Below are 22,984 nucleotides of genomic sequence, written 5' to 3'. Positions count from 1 at the left end.
GGCAGCCTCTCAAATGCTGGCTAAATAAAATAAAATAAAAATGTCAAAGTAGTCAAGTGAAGTCCCCTAATCCGGGACGTGTGCAACATCAGGGGCAGAGAGACGCCCCCACCGACCGGGCGTTATGTATATCTTGTGGGCTCTTGGTTTCGATGGGGACCGAAAGAGGGCACTGTGGCTTTAAGAGCGCCCGTAGCCAGGTTGTTACACCCCCCCCCCCCGAGGCTGGAAAGGTGCTGCCGTCGGGGAGAGGCGCTCCCGTCCTTGTGCCCGTTCAGGCGAAACGGGGGCAGGGCAGGGCCACGTTCCCGATCGGAAATCAGGAAGAACCGAGCGAGGAGGCGCGAGATCTGGGATCCTTTCTCCTTGTTGCCTCAGAAGAAGCAACATGGCGTTTCCCCGGAGCGCTCGGGCTCCTTCTCCGGCCAGGGTAGGAGGCTCTCCTCCTCCTCCTCTTCCTCCTCCCAACGGACTGGCGCCCTAAAAAAACAACAAAAAAAAACACCAAAACAACAACAGAAAGAAGCCAAGCCAGTTCCAGACATGTGAAGGCAAAGCTCCGGGGCGAGAAAGCGGCTTGCAAAGCTCCGCTCTTCGTCGAGTCCAGAAAGTGGGATTATTATTATTAATTATTATTAATTATTTATTATTATTATTATTATTATTATTATTATTATTATTATTATTATTATTATTATTATTATTATTATTATTATTATTATTATTATTATTATTATTATTATTATTATTTGCTCGGGGATCCGGATCCGGGCCGCCTGTTACTCCGAGGGCAGCCCGAACCTTCTGGCGGCGAGCGGAGCTTTACTCCCGAAACGGCGCTGCGCTGCGCTGCTCCCCTTGGCACTTCGCTCTCGGAGAAAATGGAGCGCGACGGACTTTCCAGCGCGGATCAGAAGCTGATCCGGGAGAGCTGGCAGAAAGTGGGCGACAGCCCCCTGGAGCACGGCGTCGTCCTGTTCACCAGGTAGGGCAAGATAAGACCGGAGAGAGAAGGTGTGTGTGTGTGTGGGGGGGAATTGTGGTCGCCGCGTCAGGTTTGAGGCTGGGCATTTTAAACATCCTCCTTATCCTCAGCGAACTTAATTCAAAGCTCCCTCCGCCAGAAAAGTACCCTCTGCTGACTTGGGGTTAATCCTGCTTCTCCCTTGTTTCCCTTCCCATTTCCCTCGTTTTTCGAGGCATCTCTTCCCTGTTCAGTGCCCTCCAGATGTGCTGGATTATCATCAGTTCTAATAAATTACTGTGCTGGAGAGGATGAGAATCGAGAGGTAGTGCTCCGTTTGGGAGCCCCACATGGGGCTTTGGTTGCAGGACAAAGCTTAGACACCAAGAAGCTGTGCTTTTCATCTCTTAGCTAGCTGGGAGCAGGCTCCCCTTTCTGTTTTTTTCCCATGCCTTGGTTCTTGAGTGTCTTATCTCCTCATTCAGATAACTATCGCTCTGTTCATGGGAAGCTAGCAAAACAAAACAAAAAGTCTGAGGAAAAAAAACAGAAACTGTTCTTCACATCTCCCATGCATTTGTGCGTTTGCTCCACTGTTTGATTTTAGAGTAAGGGTGCACAGTGGAGAGAACTGCCTGGCTAAATTCATATAAATGACAGCAAATCTTCAAGAATAAGGGTCATAAGAGATGGTTTTAACCACTTTAGAGCTTTAAGATAGAGGAGATTCCATTTCCATGCTGTGTTCTTAAAATGAGGAACGTACAAGCACAAGGTGTAGCGATTCACCAATTTGGGCAGGTTTAAAAATGCCAGTGGTAAATTTATGGAGGATGTGAGGCTCCAGGAGTATGTCCAGCAAGAGAGGTGGACTAAGCTTCAGTTATGGTGTCTGGGAACTTGGGTAGGAAGGAAAAGGAGGTAGGGGTTGCATAAAAGACTTGATGGCTTGTGAACTTTTGCTGGCATCTGTGATGAAAATGGAGCCCTTCATCAGATAGGCACTTGGGCTCATCCAGAGGAGCATTGTTTAAATCTTGCTGTGTCAGTCGAAGAGGTTCTCATACTATGGTCCTTGCATCCTTTGTAGAGAATCGTACTTTTGTTCTGAGACTGATTAAGTGTAATAACTAATAGCATTTAAGCCCTCCTTTTTCCTTGAGTAATAGCCTTACCAGAGACCTAAAAAGTAATGGAGCCCAGATATTTATTTGAAAAAGTATTGGTCTCTGACAAGAAGATTCAGGCAATAAATTTGCCCTTTGCAAATTCTGTGACTTTGAGCCTGTTGTTGTCCAGCCTACCTCACAGGATTATTGTTGCGATGGTGGAATAATGGAGGATGGAGTGATAGTTGTACCACTTTTGCTCCTTAAGGAAAGGCAGGAAATAAATTAACACGTGAATTGTGCAGAATATCAGTTGTAGATTTTCTTTTTTGTGGATCAATATAAAGATGCATTTAAAAAAAACCCATGGGTTTTGTTTATGAAAACCCATGTGTACCCGTATGTGTATGTATAAAAGATTGTGGAGTATTTCTTTTTTTTCTTTATTTTTATTGCATTTTTTTCAAGAATACAAATCTCTTTTACATTCTTTACAACACTGTGACATCAGTGTTATACATACATTTACACACATAAAGAATAGAATAGAATTCTTTATTGGCTAAGTGTGATTGGACACACAAGAAATTTTTCTTGGTGCAAATGCTCTCAGTGTACATAAAAGAAAAGATACATTTGTCAAGAGTCAAGGATCATAAGATACAATACTTAATAAGTCATAGGGTACAATAAGCAATCAAATCATACTAGGAAACAGTCAATATAAATAATAGGGATACAAGCGACAAAGTTACAGTCACAGAGTCACAAGTGGGAGGGGATGGGCGATAAGGAGTGGTGAGAAGATTAATAGTTATAGTAGTGCAGACTTTGTAAATAGTTGGACAGTGCTGAGGGAATTATTTGTTTAGCAGAGTGATGGCGTTTGGGAAAAAATATATATACTTTTAATTGATTGTGGAGTATTTCTATTGATTATTTAATGGATCATTACTGGCATAGAGATCCTTGGAAATGCTCCCTAAAAAGAAGCTTCAGAATACAACATTCCCTACCACTGAAAAAATGTAAAACTCGAACTCACTACAGGCTTGTCATGTCCAAAACAGTTCCTTTAATAAGCAGGCAGAAGAGAAAGAACTGCTGAAATATGAAATCCATGCTAAAGGCAAAGAAGCAGTTCTGTAACTGTGCATTGGAGACTAAATTTGAAAAGTGTGATACACTCATGAGGCATTGTACAATGTCAAATCCTAAGAAATAGAAAATAAAATAGCATATAAAAATGCAGCATACTAATGAACTAGCCAGGAAATCTTTCTGTAATTCACTCTTCTTCCTGAAACTCTAATTGCATTTTGCAATTTTAGGAGGGACACTGTCGCCAGAACAGATCACTATCTATAATCAAAATAACCAACTTAATCACAAGAAATAAGATTCTTCTGGACTTTGGAAACCAGTTCTGAAAACCATTTTCTGGCTTTGCTCATTGAAATGCATTCAAATCCAAAGATTTGCAATATACCTTTTTTAAAAGGGAAAATATATCAAGAACTAATCAAAAGAACTGCATCAAAAGGCAATCAATATAAAAATATTGATTCAATATTGTGGGTTTTTTTTTGTGTGCGTGTATTACAATCCAAGCCAGAATTTTATTTCTTATAATGTAAAAATGGGCAAAATGTGTGCACATTTCATGTAAATTGTAATATGGATGAATTATGAAGGATCTAAAAGAATGAAACTAGCCTACCTATTAGTGATATAAAAACTGATGGAAATTATTTTAAATTATTTAAAAACACGATCAATTTAAACTACACTGAGAATACATTGTAAAGCTTGAAATATTCAAAATAATTAAGCTAGTCCAATTATTAGTGCTGTAAGAGCTGATGGAGACAGCTATGAAAAATACAAGTGGATTCTTTCATACCTGAACATGATAAAGTTAAAGTTAAAAAGTTTCTTTTAAAGTGTAAAACTGGAGTTGCATTGATACACATTCTACAGAAAGTACAATATACGGTTGATCTTATAGTTTTTAAAGTTTTAACTTGCAAATATCATTAAAAGTGACTAATATAATCCGGTGGTTATGAAATTATACATTTGGGAGATTGAAAACCAATCTTTGCATTCCAAGGTAGTTATTTTCTAATTTTAAAAAATCTTTACAAAAAAACTCAATCTGGAAAGAATCCAAATTAAGCCAATTTCTATTATCTTCTGGCACTCTGATCCCTGAAGCTGCTTAGCAGATGTTCTTCTCTATCATGGTTTGTTATGTTTCACATTTCTACCATCTGAATGGTTAGTTTTGTTCATCAGTAATGTAAGGAAATTCTTTAAAGATGAAATTTGTCTGCTTCATAGCCAACGTTTTTAACTGCCAATACATCTGGGTTAATGGAAATATATTTTTCCACTTAATGTTTCAAATGTGCATCAAATGCATATAATCAGCCCACACATCCTGGAAACCATGGATAATAACCATGAATATCAAAATATATAGCACATTTACATATGGATTTCATATTGGTGGAAGGATTTTTCTAGTAAGGCAATTATATATATATAATTCTAGCAAGGCAATTATATATATATAATGATCCATATATACAAAGCTTACTCCGAGAAGCACAAAGTCGAAGACACAAGCCTGAAGATGATGAATGAGATTTCGTCGAAACGTTGCCAAGATACTTCCAATTTTACGCGGGAGAAAACCCGAATAACCAAAGATCCACATACAAATACCCGCGAAAATCTCAGAAAACAAATATATATATATATATGGTATTCAGCTTTGTTCGGGTATTTTCCCACGTCATTATAGTTGTGCTTTTAAAGTTGTAGCAACGTTTCGGCAGAGTCTCATCTGCCATCATTAGGCTTCTGTATAGTGTTCGTCTGTGAGTCAGACTTTCACAGCCGTTTCTGTTTTAAATTTGGTGCTAGCCTACTGCTGTGCCAGAATGGTTTTTTCTTCATCCTGATTGGTTGGGAGTCTTAGTCTGTGTTTATTGGTCTTGGAGTTTGCTGTGTTCTGCTTGATCGGTGTTTCTAATATCTTCTGTCTAGCCCTAGCCACTATAGAAAACCCCAGAGATTGAAAAAAGACCTGAAAGCATGAAAAGAAGAGATGACTCCACCAGACTGTCAATTATCTGGAAGCCTGCACTCTCAAACAAAAAAATCTCCACACCACAAGCCAGGCAAACACCTGGGCACAAACAGACACCCCCCCCGATACCTCCAGCTCAAACACACCCCAACCAGGCACCCAGATGAAACCTAGCTTCCTAATAAATGATAGCCGTCCGTTTACTTGGAGCCAAGCCGCACTCCTCCAATACAGGAAACACAATGTTGCCAGCCATCAAGACAAAAAAAGCTGCAAAACAGGGAGAAGATATTAGAAACACCAATCAAGGAGAACACAGCAAACTCCAAGACCAACAAACCCAGACCAAGACTCCCAACCAATCAGAATGAAGAAAAAACCATTCTGACACAGCAGTAGGCTAGCACCAAATTTAAAACAGAAATGGCTGTGAAAGTCTGACTCACAGATGAACACTATACAGAAGCCTGATGATGGCAGATGAGATTCTGCCGAAACGTTGCTACAACTTTAAAAGCACAACTACTATGACGTGGGAAAATACCCGAACTAAGCTGAATGCCATATATACATACATACTGTAATTAAATGACTTTTTCAGTTTCTAATCTCAAAGAATGGAGGCTGATTTTTACTAGAAACTTCTGATGTCTTAAATATTGATGCAAGGATATGTCTTTTTGTGTAATTTATGGAAAAGAATTGAAAAACAAAAACATTTTATAATAAGGGATACAGAAATCTAGGATTAATATAAATAAATTGGGGCCATACAGAAAAACCATTTTATTTCTCTCAGATGCTCCAGGGTTTAGTTTAAGTTAGGCTGTAGAAGAGGAACTTGTCTTTAATTTCCCAGGGTATTTATGGAGCCTATAAAATATCAAAATGGTCTTGATCATATTCTGAATGTCTTTTTTGTAGCACTAAATATTACTATCTCATAGAAAGTTTAGGTGTTAAGGCATCTGGGATAGAGAAGGAGGAATTTTAAACAGTATTTTATGTTTTAAGCGATTACAACATGTGCTTTTGATTAAACATCCATAAAAACAAACTTTATAGACTTGATGAAATGTAATATCAACAGCCAGCAAGAGAAATATGCATGGAATATGTTTCTATATCCTCTACTTTGTATTTTGGATTTTTCTTGCTACCAAGTATGGCTTCTGTAATTCCGAGGGAGCAGTCCCAAGCCCTTCCACATTTGCATAGCACTGCAAAGCATATTGGAGATGTTTCTAATTGTTTGTGACATGTCAATCACCCGAACTGATGCCAGGCCTGAACCTTGGGGGCAAGCACAATTAATTCCAGAATCAGTTCTCCAGCAGAGGAAATGGTGCATACAAGAAAGCAGCTGAACGACGCCTGTCACATTTTGTAACTTGAAGGCTAAGTAGAAAACAGGAAGAAGCAAGTGGTAAATAAGTATAGAGAGATACGTGTTAGCTTCTAAAATTTCATGTATGTATGTATGTATGTGTGGGTATGTGTGTCATTCATATGTATGTATGTATGCATGGCATTCAGCTTAGTTCGGGTATTTTCCCACGTCATTGTAGTTGTGCTTTTAAAGTTGTAGCAACGTTTCAGCAGAATCTCATCTGCCATCATCAGACTTCCTCAGTTGCTACAACTTTAAAAGCACAACTACAATGACGTGGGAAAATACCCGAACTGGGAGTTTTCAAGCCTTCCAGATGCAGTGAAGACAACTCCAGCTTCCATGATTAGCGATGATAGCTACTGAAATACTGAAAGTAAGATTGCAATATGAGCTAAAGCACAGGAAGAAAATTTCTTGTGTTGGAGCTCGTGATTTGTTCTGTAGTCCTAGGCCCAAATTTTTAGTTTTGGATATTAAGGGGTCAGCTGAATGCTTTAAGCCTCTTAAAACCCCTGAAACATGAAAGATCAGACCAATTTGGGAGATAAATGACTTTAAGGGGTAAACTGGGAGCTTTAAAATTTAAAACACCTTTAAATTACCAAAATCCTCTGCAAAGACCGCTCCCAGCCACTGTGTGAGCCTGGTGGACCACAGAAGAGGACTGTGAGTTATGAGTTGGCCATTGGATTGTGGAAAGGGAACTTCACGAGGACAGTGGTGTCATCCAAGCAGGAAAAGCCCAAAGGGAACATCAGACCAGCCATAAAACAAACTTGCATAGGAAAAGGAATCAAATAAAAGATATTAAAGAAGCCCCTTAGACAAAAGCCCAAATAATTAAGAAAACTAGGGAAACAAGAAAAGAAAACCCTTATAAACACAAGACATGCCAAATCAGCAAAACAAACAGACAAAAGACACAAAATATATTACAAAGGAGACAGACAGGAGATTGCCACAAAACAAATATAAGAAACCATTAAGCTAAAAGAGATTAGGATGAAACCGATAATACAATCAAACCACCCTGCAAAGTTTGCCTTCCGCACCCCGCGGAGTTTACCCTCCGGCGGGAATAAAGACAACCCCTGACAGGATTTAAAACATTAAGAAATACAAACACAAGCACTCACACACAAAAGGAGAAAAGGGTATAAAAATCAGGGACTTACCATACGAAGGTAGCTAGCCCAGGAACTCGCTATCTCTCGCCTCCTCGCTATCTCTCGCCTTCCTGAAAAATAAAGAGATCCAGCTTTCAAGCAGTTGTCCGTATCCTTGCGCTGGAGCTCTCCCAGCGGGAAATTCGAATCCTTGGAAGAAAGGCATTTTGACAGCCTTTCAACAGGATTTAACAGAATAACAAGAGTTGAAAGGGACTTTGGAGATCTTCTATTTTAATCTTCCCCTCTTCAAGCAGGAGACCCTATACCATTTTAGATAAGTGGTTGTCCAGTCTCATCTTAAAAACCTCCAAACATGAAGCACCCACAACTTCTGAAGGCCACAACATAGATCAAAGAGGCCATCTATGTTAAAATTGAAGAACCTTCTGTCAACAAGAGGGGGAGGGATATGACACCACCTATTTGCTTTCTACAACACAATCCTTTTCAGGAGTCCCCAGAAGGTTCCACACCATTTTTCTCTCTGATTCAGGTGACTCTGAGGAGACACATAAACCCCCAAGTGGCTTCAACGACTCTCAGAGAGCTAACACTGACCCTCAGCAAAGTGCTAATGTCCAGATGACTGTAAAGAATATAAATCCTTCCATTCCCCACCATTTAGTCAGAACTTCTTGGATGAGAAATGAAACATTTTCAAGTCCAGTTGCCTTTTGGAAAAGCACCTTTGGGATATTTTCTTGCTTATTTTGACATGCATTCCTAATCTGCATTTTATGCTACTTTTGATAGGTTGGATTGGATTTTTTTTCTTTTTGTGTAAAAGAGGCAAAAAAAGAGTTAATTAGTTCAACTTTCATCCTGCTACTCATTACCTTCTTGCCATTTTGCCCATGAATGATTTCCAGTTTAACACGTTAGTACCTTGAAGAGAGAATGACATATAGTGGCTAAGGCTCTAATTCTATATGCTCCAGCATATAGAATTAGAATTAGAAGAACTTTATTGAAACTGTGGATGTACCCCAGCAACTGTTCGCAATACAATAAAACCAAAGCACTTAAAAATGAAGATAAGAAAGATAGACTACCCACGTCTCCATTTGCAATTTGAGAGTACAATATCTATGAATATACACAAAATATACATCCAACACTGACTGTAATGCTTAGCCGAGTATAATACACAAGAGATGGATTGTACTGTAATATGTTATTATACATCTGAATGGGGGTATTGAGATTTCACATCTTTTCACATCTTAATGAGGTAGTGACTTCTTGTTTATTTGCAGTTCGGATGGCCCAGGGAAAGAAACTATTTGTTAGTCTAGTGGTGTGGGATTTTATTGACCTAAAACGCCATCCAGACGGCAGCAGATCAAAAAGATAATTGCCAGGGTGTGAGGGGTCTTCTATGATGGCCTTGATTCTGCTTTGGCAGCGGGACCTGGCTAAGTCTTCCAGGGAGGGCAGAGGGCAACCAATGATCTTTTGAGCTGTGTTCATCACCCTCTGTACAGTTTTCCTGTCTTCAACTGTGAAGCCTGCATACCACACACCCAAACAATATGTCAGAGTGCTCTCCACAGAGGCTTTATAGAAAGCCAGCAACAGCTTCTTATCCAGATTGTTCTTCCTGAGAACCCGCAGGAAGTGCAGCTGCTGCTGAGCCTTCTTCACTGAGCCTTGGTGTTAGGGGACCAGGAGATATCAGCTGAAATATGGATGCCAAGGAATCTGATCATAGGGATATAGGTTAAGGCACCAGGATAAAACTGGGAGACTGTAAGTTCTAATCTTGCCTTAGGCACAAAGCCATCTGGGTGACCGTGGTTTACTCCCTCTCAGCCCTAGAAAGGAGGCAATGGCACTTCTGAAATCTTTCTAAGACAAGGGTCTCCAAACTTGGCAAGCTTAAGACTTGTGGACTTCAACTCCCAGAATTCCTGAGCTAACATGACTAGAGGAGGAATTTTGGGAGCTGAAGTCCGCAAGTCTTAAAGCTGTCAAGTTCTAAGACAACTGCAGGGATTGTTCCAGACAATCACCAAAAGTCAACATTGACCCTCTTCCCCCAATTAAGATGAATAGAATAAAATTGCCAGAAAAATTATTGGGATGGGCTGAGGTAATGGATTGAAGACAGTTCCATAGGTAGTATCTTGTAGGACTTTAAAGGCCATAACCTTGTAGGGCTTTAAAGGTCATAACCAACACCCCGAATTGGACCAGAAATAAATAGGTATCCAACAGCTCACTCATCAAAGGTGTTAATTTCTTTGTGCCAGTTTATTTGACTTTGTGCCAATTTATTTAACTATGTGCATATAATAACTGATATTGTATACTGATCTTGTAGTTTCTTATGCACTGTCAATAACTAGGAGGTAACTATGTAAACAGGAAGATGCTATGTAAACAGGAAGAATGTTCTTGGGAGATTAGTTAATTTATCTATTTAGAGACTGAATAACAAGAGAGGGAGACAGTATAAGAAGGCCACTGTGGATGACATGCATGTGTAAAATCCAACCTGACAGTAAAAAGCTAAAGAGAATCTGAGGCCATTTCATAGAATGAAAAAGGAAACATTATCCTCCACACATTTTGAAGATGATTCTAAAAGTGCTCTTTGGGATACTGTTGCAGATATGGGGCATTTCAGGATCATTTTGGAAGTAGGATGCAGTAAGGGTTTCATCCAATGTTATTAATAGATTTCTGCTTACATTTGGGGATGTTTTCATGTTCATCTCCCCAGTACAGGAACTCCTTGCATCATCTCCAGAGCCTATTCCAGGGTATTTTTTAACAACCACATTGGTAACTGGACAAATACTGGTACTAGTGTTTTAGACTTTGAATAGAATAGAATAGAATAGAATAGAATAGAATAGAATAGAATAGAATAGAATAGAATAGAATTCTTTATTGGCCAAGTGAGATTGGTCACACAAGGAATTTGTCTTAGTGCATAACAGAGCTGACTTCAATAAGCTAAGAGAGGGACAAGGAACAATTCCATAGATGGATATCCAAAAAGAAAAACAGTTCAAGACGCTTGGGAAACCTTGGAAAATGAGATAATGAAGGCCCAAGCAAAAACAATACCATGGAGAAATACAAACAAAAGTAACCAGACAAGACTGGTTACATAAAGAGGGACCAATTGAGGGATAAAAAGGTCAAATATAAAAAAATATCCAGTGTTGGAGCATTCACAACTTCTTGAGGCAAATTGTTCCACTGTTCAATTGTTCTAACTGTCAGGAAATTTCTCCTTAGTTCTAAGTTGCTTCTCTCCTTGATTAGTTTCTACCCATTGCTTCTTGTCCTGCCCTCAGGTGCTTTGGAGAATAGATTGGATGCCCTCTTCTTTGTGGCAGCCCCTGACGTATTGGAAGACTGCTATCATGTCTCCCCCAGTCCTTCTTTTCATTAGACTAGACACACCCATTTCCAGCAACCGTTCTTTGTATGTTTTAGCCTCCAGTCCAGAGGTGGTATTCAGCAGGTTCTGACCAGTTCTGGAGAACCGGTAGCGGAAATTTTGAGTAGTTCGGAGAACCAGCAAATATCACCTCTGACTGGAGATTTTACAGTATCCTCTCCCTGCCAGGCCTACCAAGCCACGCCCACAGAACCGTTAGTAAAGAAATTTGAATCCCACCATTGCTCCAGTCCCCAAGCATTTTTGTTGCTCTTCTCTGCACTCTTTCTAGAGCAGAGGTCTCCAAACTTGGCAATTTTAAGGCTTGTGGACTTCAACTCCACAAATCTTAAAGTTGCCAAGTTTAGAGACCCCTGTTCTAGAGAATTAACATCTTTTTTACCTCATGGCGACCAAAACTGGATGCAGTATTCCAAGTGTGGCCTTACCAAGGCACTATAAAGTGGTATTAACACTCCATGTGATCATTAACACACCTCCCGGGTTGTGGATACTCCATCACTGGAGGTTTCAAAAGTAGACTGGGCAATCATTTGGCTGGGATGGTATAAGACTTTTGCCTTGAGCAGAGGGTTAGACTACAAGTCCTTTCAACCCTATTATGATTCTATGAGATGGAAGAATCCATTGCCATCTGGTGAGAGTCAGAATTAAACTGAGCTCTCTGAATATAATGACAAAAATGAACCATGGCTAGGCAAAGCATGAATGATATTAATACTTGTGATAATAAGAATCTTTCAAGGAAGGAAGTTTACAGTGGCTTTCAGTAAAATAAATCCAGGGAGCAAAATTATGTTTGAACATTTTTGTGCGGAAGGAGACTTTGTGTTAGCTATCTTCCAATGCTTTTGCTATGACTTCCAGGGATTTTTGCCTCTAGATCTTTATCATTTGATGATATGATATGATCTCTCTATATGAAATATATTTTATATTTAACATCCTTTTCCTGATATGCTCAAGAATGTAACACTACAAATTAAGTCTTGCTCTGATAACAAGAGAGGTGAACTACATTAGGAATTCATTGCCTTCTTTGTTTTCTAATACACTACATATTGTTTACGTATATTGTTTTTCGCTTTGTTGTAAACTTCCTTATCTGTGAGATGAGCAACTATATAAATATTGCTAAATAAATAGCAGACAGGTGGCAGGACAAGGATAGGGCAGAATGCAATTGGGGCACCGTCTTGTTCAAGTCTAGGTTGACTTGAGGAAGGAGAAAGGAAAGCATCTAAAGCAAGGGTGTCAAACTCGATTTCATTGAGGGCCGCATCAGGATTATGTTTGACTTCAGGGGGTTGGGGTGGGTGTGGCCAAGGTGGGCATGGCCAACATGATGTCACTTGTGTTGGGGGGTGCCTGTGGTGGAGATGAGAAATGAGTGGTGGGGCCCTGTTCTTATTTTCTTTTGAGGTTGAATTTCTGGTTTTCTTGTCTTTTGTGAGTGAGTTTTTTTCCAGAAGAAGTCCATGGATAGCCCATGAGATGGAAGAGAGCAATTGCTGAGCTAAGTTCAAACAGTGAGACTGAAGTCTTACTATCTTACTTGCATGGAAAACAAATAATTAATGGGTGGATATCCTTCCTTATATTTTAGGCTTTTTGATTTGGATCCAGACCTCTTGCCCCTTTTCAAGTACAACTGCAAGAAGTTCTCTACTCCTCAAGAGTGCCTCTCATCACCTGAGTTCCTGGAACACATTAGAAAGGTGAGGGTTTATAAAATAATTATCCCAACTGGTAAAGTTTATGTTATCAGGCATACAGCTAGTATAAAGGTGGATCGGATCAATGTAATGATTATTTATAGTGGATCAGCATAAATTCATAACTCCAAATTGTAGAACGCATAAGCATGACATCTGTAGATTTTTGCCATCCATTTAGCTTCTCATTTTCTAAAAAAAAATGGGTGTTTTAAACATATGACATTGTGACAAATAAGTATTTCAATGTAAATCTTTTTATCATGCCCATGGTGGCTTTATGAAGACATTTCACCTAATTCTTTGTAAACTATAACAATTTATTGAAGTTATTTATTTAAATAATTTATATGGCTGCCTATATTACAGCATTAAACCCAAACATTATGACCTGTGATCTTCAAGATAAACAATATACAGTATCCCATTTATAAAACCACATCTGCAGCAGAGATTGCCTAACTTCCTAACTGGGGCAAGAATCACGTCTTCAAACTATTATGAAAGTCTAACAGGATTAGGGACACCCAGATGTTCAAAGGATGCTGTTCCATAAGGCAGGTCTGCCGGACAGAATACACAACTCCTGGGTTAAACAAGATAACATTGTTTTTGGAAGAGAGCCAGAGGATGTCCACCCTGCTAGAACAGGCAGGTGAGCAGAAATAATGGGAAAAAGGCAGTAACCTGGCCATATACCATGCATGGCTTTGTGGATGAGTTGCATCTGAAAGTCTGGTGGGAGTTAGGACAACTCATGGAACAGCTATGTAACATGGAGGTATTACTTGGTTGGCTTAGGATGGAGATGTACAACTGGGTACCACCAGCATGCTGCTCATACTACAACTTATGATGACAGATGGTCTTGCCTAGTGGCTTCCTGTAAATGTTAAAGAGGAATGGCATGAAGGTGCAGTCTAGAGGCAGCCCACAAACAGAAGCCTCAGGCTCAATTTTCCCTGCTCCAATGCCAACTGGAATTGGCCTTGAAGAAAGGAGGAGAATCACTGTTACACAGTGCCTGCTACTCCCATTTCCTTGAGCCAGAATGATATCATGATGGAAGATCAACCTCCATGCACTTGCCTCTTTCCCTCCCATTTTTCAAAGTGTTAGGCACCTGGAGCCTTTCCTCTTGGCCTGACTGCATAAGTGGGCAGACTCTACCTAGAGAAGATGGTCCCGAAGGGAACTATTACCGCTGCATCCATGTTGGTCTTTTCCTTTTGAAACTGCCTACAAAGTACTCTGATCAAAGTATTGCCTCATGGATACATAGGAAAAACCCTTCTCTTTTTTGTTTAGTTTTTGTTTTGAGAAAGAAAGAAAGAAAGAAAGAAAGAAAGAAAGAAAGAAAGAAAGAAAGAAAGAAAGAAAGAAAGAAAGAAAGAAAGAAAGAAAGAAAGAAAGAAAGAAAGAAAGAAAGAAAGACCACTCAAGAAGAATGGCAAGAAGGTAAAAAGTAAAAAAAATACTTTGATAGCATCTTTGTGAGATAACTTATGGCTATCCATGCCAAGTGAGTCAGAACTGCTTGTGTAATAACTGGAATATGAGCGGATAACTTAAATATGAGCCAGCAGTGTGCTGCAACTGCCAAAAAAGCCAACGCAATTTGAGGTTGCATTAACAGGGACAGAATCAAGATGATGTGAAATGTTAATACCACTTTATAATGCCTTGGTAAGGCCATACTTGGAATACTGCATTCAGTTTTGGTCACCACAATGTAAAAAAGATGCCGAGACTCTCGAAAGAGTGCAGAGAAGAGCAACAAAGATGATTAGGGGACTGGAGGCTGAAACATATCAAGAACGGTTGCTGGAACTGGGTATGTCTAGTTTGATGAAAAGAAGGACATGATAGCAATGTTCCAATTTCTCAAGGGCTGCCACAAAGAAGACTGGGAGGGTGGGTTTATCTATCCTCCAAAACACCTGAAGGCAGGGCAAGAAGCAATGGATGGAAACCAATCAAGGAGAGATCCAAGGTAGAACTAAGGAGAAATTTCCTGACAGTTAGAACCATTAATCAGTGGAATGGCTTGCCTTCAGAGGTTTTGGGTGCTCCAACACTGGAAGTTTATAAGAAGAGATTGGATACCCATTTATGTAAAGGATTTCCTGCTTGAGAAGGGGGCTAGACTAGAAGACCTGTTATTCTGTTAAGATACCATCAGTGTAGTATGTTTGAACATGTAAAGACAGAGGGAAATTGGGGTATTTGTATGTTCTGTTAACAGCCTATGTTAATGATCTGTATGCAATTTCAATTATTATTCCAATGTAAAAATATTTTCTGCATATACAGGTAGTCTTGGTAATAATCCTTTGGCATTGCATGTTATCTGGAACTCCTAGTTTGTGAACCCTGAAGAGATGGATAGGGATAGGTGTCTAGATTGTCTTCTGTCACATGTACTTTGGACTGCTGCTTATCCTGGATGTTGTGAGGAATGGCCAGAGAAGTAACCATCTGTTCTTGTTCTGCTGTATTTTGGTCATTAAATTCTTGATTTGAATATTATTTTTTTAAAATCAAACACTGGATGTTTTAAAAAAATTTTTTTTAACATATCATGTAACCCACTAAGAGTTGTGACATGGTTGCAGGATATAAATTCAACAAATACTGTAATAAATAAATAATTGAAGGAGTAAGGAAACATCAGTAGGAAGATACAGATTTCTTTCAAATGTGCTTTTGTCCCTGTGCTGGTGGTCCTTGCACTATAGTGAATAATAGCAGAAGCCTTTGCTTGTAATGTTTGGAGGAGGCTTTTAGAAAAGGACACAGTCATCCAAAATAGAATTCCAGATTTCTATCTTTTTTTTAAATTGTAGTATCTTTTCTCCTTGGTAGGTAATGCTGGTAATTGATGCAGCTGTAACTCATTTGGAGAATTTGCACTGTCTGGAGGACTACCTCGCTAATCTTGGCAGGAAACACCAAGCAGTTGGGGTAAAGGTTGAATCCTTTGAGGTAAGCACTTATAGCAAGTTTGCTGTGCCTTGCTTTTCGCTGCAGCAAACTCACCGCAGGACAACTCGCCATAGACTACTTTCCGCAGGACAACTTGCCACAGACAATTCCATGTGGGATAATTCAGTGTAATAAATGTTATCCACCGGTGTTTCTTTGACATTATTTCCAGTGACAAAAATGGAAATAATATCGAAGAAACAGTGGGTTGGTAACATTTACTGTGCTGAGTTATCCTGCATGAAATTTTCCATGGCGAGTTGACCAAGGCGAGATGGTCGTGGTGAGTTGGCTATGGCCAACTCATTGTCCCATTCCATATTACAGGTAGTCCTCACTCAGCTAACATTCACTAAGTGACTGATTGAAGTTATGGCAGTACTGGACAAATAGTCATTACAGCCAATCCTCAAAGTTATGGCCCGTTGCAACATCCTTGGAGTTATGTCATCAACTTTGGTTCTTGGCAGCCCATCTGCATTTACAGCTGCAACATGCACTTCAATTCCTCCTACCTGCCTATTCCCCCCCAACACTGTCCTTTTGACCGTCGTGCATGCTGCCATCTACCCCTGTCATCCCACGTCACCCTCAGCTGAGCTTTGCCACCTCTTTCTCCTGCTGCTAATGAGGCATGGCTGGTTGAGGCCTCTCAAGAACAAGGAGCTGCCTCAGCCAGGTTGGAGAAAGAAGACCATGGAGATCAGCTGGGAGCAGTGAAGGCTGGCAGGGGTAGGTGGTGTGCTGGGTGGCCAAATGGGCAGAGATTAGGAGGAGATAGGAAGGCACGGTGGGGGGGAGGGAGTTGATGTGGAGACAAGTGTGCAGATCAGGAGAAGTGTGAGATTCTTGCCTCAGGACAGTGCAGTTCTTGCCTAATGATCAAAGCTGGAATTAGTAGAACTGCTGTTGCTAAGAGTGGGGATATTTTGCATACAGAGCAGAGGTGGTATTCAGCCAGTTCTGACCAGTTCTGGAGAACCGGTAGTGGAAATTTTTAGTAGTTTGGAGAACCGGCAAATACCACCTCTGACTGGCCCCGCCTCCATATATTCTCCACCTCCCAAGTCCCAGCTGATTGGTTGGGTGTTCTTTTTGTTGTCCTGCACAGGAGAACGGAGCTGGAAAGCAGGTTAGTGGGGTGGGGAGAGAATGGGATTTTGCAGTAACCTTCCCCCAGGAGTGGGGAGGGAATGGAGTTTTTGCAGTATCCTTCCCCTGTCATGCCCACCAAGCCACGCCTACCAAGCCACACCACACCACGCCCACCAAGCCACGCCCATAGAACTGGTAGTAAAAAAAAAATTGAATCCCACCACTGATACAGAGTATTCTATTTTATTTAGTGGTGTTTATAAAATTCATATGTCACCCATCTCACTGTTGAGCGACTCTGGGTGGCTTACAACTTCATAAAACAGGAATATAAAACAATTAGAACATTAAAACATTAACAAAAAAAACTAGCTAAGGAAGGAACCAATACATAAATGAGGTGTAGGTGGGATCTTCTATCCATAAGTTACAGCTAATAGATAAAATCTGGGAATGTCTCTTTTATTTTTGGAGATAAAAGAATTGGATTTTCTTTTCAATGAAAAGAAAACACAACAAAACACAGTTTATTTGTAAGAGTATCATTAGCAAAGTTGTCTTTTACATTTATAGATTGGGCATTACTTTTCAGTGATGGATAATGGCAAGGAAAGTCAAATTAGTAGCAGGTGAAGGGAATGTGACATTCCTTTTTAAGTACCATGTTTCTGTGGTGGACTACCATCTCTTTCCAATATTAATAAATTATACTTGTCTTGAGATGTCTACTGTTCAAATGCTAACTCTGTAATCTTTATGATTTGCAGGCTGTAGGGGACTCCTTGCTCTATATGCTGGAGAAATGCCATGGTCCTGCCTTCAAGATGAATGCGCGTGAAGCCTGGATAAAGCTCTATAGCACTGTGGTCAAAGCCATGAGCTGTGGCTGGAATGTTTCCAGAAAGGTGGAATAATCTCTGATCAAGATGCTTGGAGCGCTTTGCTATTCTGTGTCAGAAACAGCTATGATGAAAGAGCATGCTCACTTTTCCAGCTTGATGTATTTCAGAGTAATCTCAACAGCTTTCTTTCTGTCTGTTGCTTACTTTTGCATTCCCTGTCTCAGTGTGCTCTAGAATTCAGCGTAGCAGGTCCATGTGTAGAGTGGTGTGTAAAACATTTCAGTCCAAACTGTTTTAAGTACCAAATTCTCCTCACCACAAATGTGAAATAGGCTGTTTGGAGTAATTTGGAACTGATTTGAGCTCTAAACAGTTCTTTTGATATTTTCAGAATTCTCAAAACAACCAGATTTGTATTAAAAAAAGAACAGATTAACATTCAAATTGGGAAGTTTTGTGAAGATGAAATGATTCAAAATGAAATTTTGCATACCTCTAGTGTGTTTGCAGGTGACAAAAGTGAAGAAACCCGAAGTTGCAATTATATGTTGACTGCAGTGGCTTTCTTGCCGTTAAACTCTTTTTTTAATTAATCATTTTTAAACAAGAGAATGGACAAATAGAAAAAAAAGTATATAATGTTAGAGTAACAGTAAGTGTCCAGAGATGCCAACATTGTACAGTTAGTGCTCAGTATAGCATTTGATAAAAGGGTAGCCATAAAAACCAAAATACAGTCATTTTTAATAAAAAAAGAAAAGGATTTTAAAGATCTTTTTAAATCTCTGAGCTGAATGCATGATTTTCAAAAAGCTTTTTACTCTCTCTGTTTATAAAGATCAACTGCAAAGATTTTTTTTTTTTAGCATACAAAGGCATTTGGGCTAGCCGGGTTTTTTTTTTTTAAGTAAGGAAAGCTTGGTATTCTTTCTGTAAATTGTGGGCATTTCTTTGGGATTATATAAGCAGTACAGGTTTTTTTTCCTTCCCCCCAAAAGTGGGTTAATTCTTCTATACACTATACAATGGGGCTGGAAAAAAGTTGGGCTTTTCAAATGCTTAGTCTCAAGTTACAATTTAAAAACCAGTAAGTATGCAATAGCTGCCAGTTCCTTTTGTGCAAAAATAAAATCTTGAAGTGGGATTATAAATGAGGCAGGGAAAAGCTTAGGAGAACATTTCAAATTGTCCTGATTTCTAGCTGGAGATCCATCCCATAACATCAATTTTTGTCAATTGTTAGGTTCTCACATCTTCTCTTCTTCACAAGGCACTGTTTTACAGCTCTATGGGTGCCCATGGAAGGGAAGAGAAGACAAGAATGATCAGCAGCACGGTGGATGGATTCAGTTACAGTAGCAATGGAAGGCCTGAAGGATCAGAATAGGGATAGGTCATCATGGAGAAAATCAATCTATGCGGTGTTGAGAGTTGACAGTGTCTTGATGGCACACAATCAAGCATGGGTACTGCTAAGACAACTTACCTTTCTGAGTTTTAATTAAAACTACCTTTCTAGTTCTTGATCTAGTACCTGCTTTGAAAGTAAGTAACAATTCCTTAATTTTTGGAGTAGAGAGGGATAATTTAAAATAGTGCAGTGTTCTTTCTCTTTTTCTATTTTTTCTCCAGAGGTAAATTGACTCATAGGAAAAAAAAAATCCATGGAGGTCAACTCTGGACTTACTGTATAAAATGGCAATGTGCCTTTCTTCATGGTAGGGGAAGAGCATTGTATGACAGTAGGATGATAGAGCAGTTTGAGGTCCTTTTACCAAACTATTGAGCTAAGCATATATACTTGGAAATATAATTTTGTACCAGGGCTGTCAAACTCAATTTCAGGGTGGGTGGGATGGGCATGGCCAGCTCAATGTCACTTGTGTCAGGCATCTGTGGTGGCCTGGGCAGGGCAGGGGGGGGAATCCACTGTCTCCAGCTGAGGAAGGCGAGACCAAAGAGAGCACCGAAACCTTGTCCTCCAGTGGAGCCTCACTGTCCCTCTTAGGCCACACAGAGGACCTCCAGACAGTGGCACAGGCTGTCCAGAACCCTAGGCAGCAGAGGGAAAGCACCCACCCCGGCCCTCAAGCTCGCAGGGCACTGGGACCCCACAGCCCAGCCCAGTCTCACTTCCCCCAGGGGATGCCCAGCTGCACTTGCATCCTCCTCAGGGCTGCTGCTGCTGTTCTCACTCTCCTTGGTGTGTGCAGGAGGGCAAAATGTGTGGGTCAGAGGAAGGCCCACTCCCTTCCCACACAAGGAGACCTGGCTTTGTAACCAAAGTATCCTCAGCGATAGGATGGGAGACCACTAGGAGAGGTCGGAGACTACTAGGATGGGAGACCACCACCAGAAGATGGGAGACCTGATGGGAGACCACCAGGAGAGATCCCTCTCATTATAATCTTCCTTTCTTCCTCCCTCCGTCTCTCCCTCCCCCCTCCCTCCCTTCCCTCCCTCCCTCCTTTTTCCTTCCCTCTTTATTGTCCTTTCTTCTTCCTTCCCCTCTTCCCTTCTTTTTCCTTCCTTGCTTTCTATCCATCTTTCCTTCTTTTTCTTTGTCTTTCCTCTTTCCCTTTCCCCTTCCATGTCCCTTCATAGGATGTGCAAATGCAAAAGGGGGAAACATTTCTCCTTTTGTTTTGTTTTGCTTTTAGTTTGTTTTGCTAGCCCTCTGCCGTGAAAATGGGGCTTGGGGAAACCACATGCGGAGCTCCATTTTCGCTGGCAGAGGACTGCAGGAGAGACCATTGCACCGAAAACTTATCCAGGGTGCGCTGCACACGGCCCTCCTGAGCTCTGTTTTCTATGGCAGTGGCACCATGGTCTGATCCTTCACTGCTTCCAGGGTGGCCTTGCGGGTCAGATCTAAGCACCCCACCAGCTGGATCTAGCGTGTGGGCCTTGAGTTTGACACCCTTGTTCTACACTGAATTATTCCACAAACACCATTGGAATCACTCTAGGATTAAGAAAGTTCTGCTTTTCTTTTGCAGATCATGAAAATACAACTTTTATAAAACCTTCTTGCCAAATAAATTAGTTAGGATTGGAGGTGCACAAAATCTTTTGATTCGCTTTTGCTGGGAAACACTGATGCCATCATTCTTTTGGAAAGTATTAGTAGAAATATTTTCAGTTATTGTAGAATTATATCTTGAGATATTACTTAATATTTGAAAGTATATAGTTTTGATGACAACACATGGGGTAATTTTCTAAATAAAATAGAGTTGTTTGCCTATTATCATGCTTTATTACCATGCCTGAAATTTTGCCTATAAAAATCAGTTTACAGTCCCACCTTGGCATTTATTTAATTATTGCAATATCATTGTAAGAAATATGTATTCTTTTGTGTTACACACGCAACATGCACACACATACATTTCCCTCCAAACAGGCCAGGACAATTACTTTGAAGGATGTCAGAAATTGTCAGAGGATGCCATGTATTCTAGAATGTAATGATGGTGTCAGAATCTTCAGTGGAGTTTATTTCATCTGTGAGGCAGTGGTGATATTTCTTTTAAAGACAAGGAATGTAGCATAACATAATATTTGTGAGAATTTGGATGCATAATACTGGAATGACAGGAAATGATATCCTTTTTATCGGTTTATTGCTCCTCTTATTATTTTGTCAGTTTGTGGCTCTGAGGTCCACAGATGCTCAGGTCCACATGTATGGAATGCACTTGTCTATGAAATGACAAACATTAACTGTATTTGAAAGCCCATTTGCTGTTGTGTGTATTTCAGTTCTGTGATAGAAGTGCTATTCATTACCTGATTTGCCACCCTATTTCTCCTCTACTCTAACTCTTCTAATTATTTCCCCATAATTGCCTATTCTTCTATCATCTTGAATGTTTCTGAGCAATCCCAGTGAACAAAGTCTCCTTTTATCTCCCTTATTTCAAGACATTCCAATGGGGAATTCCTAGAATATTGAATCACATTTTATTTAACAGTGTGGGGAAGCTGCAGACACCAGCAGAAATTATCAGAAAAGCTCTCTGGGGAAGAAAAATATTATAATGAAGGAAAGTAACATAAAGGAGGAACAGGCATCATATGTCTACTGACTGATCAGATTTTATATTGATATAATAAAGTATCTGTCTAGGTTCTTCTAATGGCTTCTCTCTTAATAAAAATGTTGATGTAATTTTTTGGATTGAAGCCTTAGATCAAATAGCAGATTTCTGTTGGCTATTTGTCAATGTGGCCTCTAAAGGTAATAGAATTATATATTTTCAGTATTGGGCTCATGTAACATATTTAACACATCTACAAATCCAGTCTGATGGGATACAAAAGCTTAAAGACAGTCCCTTGGCCTGCATGATAACCACTCTGTTTCCTTTCTCTTTTCTAATAGTTTTCTCGTACTCTGTTCTATTTTTTCTTTCCCTCAGTCCATCATCATTATCCAGTAAACAGAGATAGATCTGTGTTGTGGCCCCGATTCCCGAGCCTATGCTGTCAGAGGAAGAAGACCTGGAAGATGAGGAGGAGGAACTGGGAATGCCTTCCTCCCCAGGACCTTCCTCTCTGGCAATGCCTTCCTCCCTGATAATGCCTTAGGTTCCATCAGACAACCGAGAGGAACAGCCTGAGATTAATCGGGAGGAAGGCATATCGGAGCAGCCCCTGACAGGGAGTAAAGAGGAAGAGTGTTGGCTTGATCCTAAGCAGCGTCTTAGGGAGAAACGTGAGCAGCAACGTAGGAGGCGTGGGAGGGTCAGAGAGTGAGCTGAGTCATTGAGCCACACCCCACAGGGGATAAAAGTGGGTGTGTTTTCGGCTAGAACTTTGTACGGGAAAAGTTTAATCTTACTTCAGATTTTCTTCGTGAATGATTTTTGTGGACTGCCTTGTAATTTTCTGTGAGTAGATTTTTATTTGTTATCAGTTTGGACTTGGCAGGCAGAGGGTGTTGGAATGCCAAGGATATTATCAGTTCCAAAGAATTAACTCTGTGAAGTCCGAGCCAGCCTGCCTGCCTGTGTTTGTGTGAGTTTGTATTCTTTCATCTTTTGGGAAAAAAGATAAGTGAGGCAGAACAGATCTGAATATGACTGCAGATAGCTGTGGAATATGGTTAGCTAGCAATAGGACAAAGTATGATCAGATTCTCTGTTGGCCATAAAAAGGTCTTATATCTTCCTTTTCCCAGTCGTGCATAAATATG

The 22,984-nt window shown here is 40.2% G+C and overlaps 1 protein-coding gene across 1 annotated transcript; it reads left to right on the top strand.

Moving 5' to 3' along the window:
* Positions 1-754: 754 nt before the first annotated feature.
* NGB (neuroglobin) lies at positions 755-21,090 on the top strand. Its single transcript, XM_026664261.2, has 4 exons — positions 755-985; positions 12,754-12,865; positions 15,728-15,847; positions 17,710-21,090. The coding sequence occupies exons 1-4, from the start codon at positions 882-884 to the stop codon at positions 17,854-17,856; spliced, it is 483 nt and encodes a 160-aa protein (XP_026520046.1). The 5' UTR covers positions 755-881; the 3' UTR covers positions 17,857-21,090.
* The last annotated feature ends 1,894 nt before the right edge of the window (positions 21,091-22,984 follow it).

The sequence above is a fragment of the Notechis scutatus genome, chromosome 1 (assembly GCF_049901735.1).
Source record: "Notechis scutatus isolate UNSWTSFEM ecotype Mainland chromosome 1, rNotScu1.2, whole genome shotgun sequence".
Classification (NCBI taxonomy): domain Eukaryota; kingdom Metazoa; phylum Chordata; class Lepidosauria; order Squamata; family Elapidae; genus Notechis; species Notechis scutatus.
This window is presented reverse-complemented; position numbering and strand designations above follow the sequence as displayed.

Coding starts and splice junctions, on each gene's coding strand:
- NGB (XM_026664261.2), top strand. CDS start 882: ATGGAGCGCGACGGACTTTCCAGCGCGGATCAGAAGCTGATCCGGGAG. Junction 986..12,753: donor GGCGTCGTCCTGTTCACCAG/GTAGGGCAAGAT, acceptor CTTATATTTTAG/GCTTTTTGATTTGGATCCAG. Junction 12,866..15,727: donor TCCTGGAACACATTAGAAAG/GTGAGGGTTTAT, acceptor TCTCCTTGGTAG/GTAATGCTGGTAATTGATGC.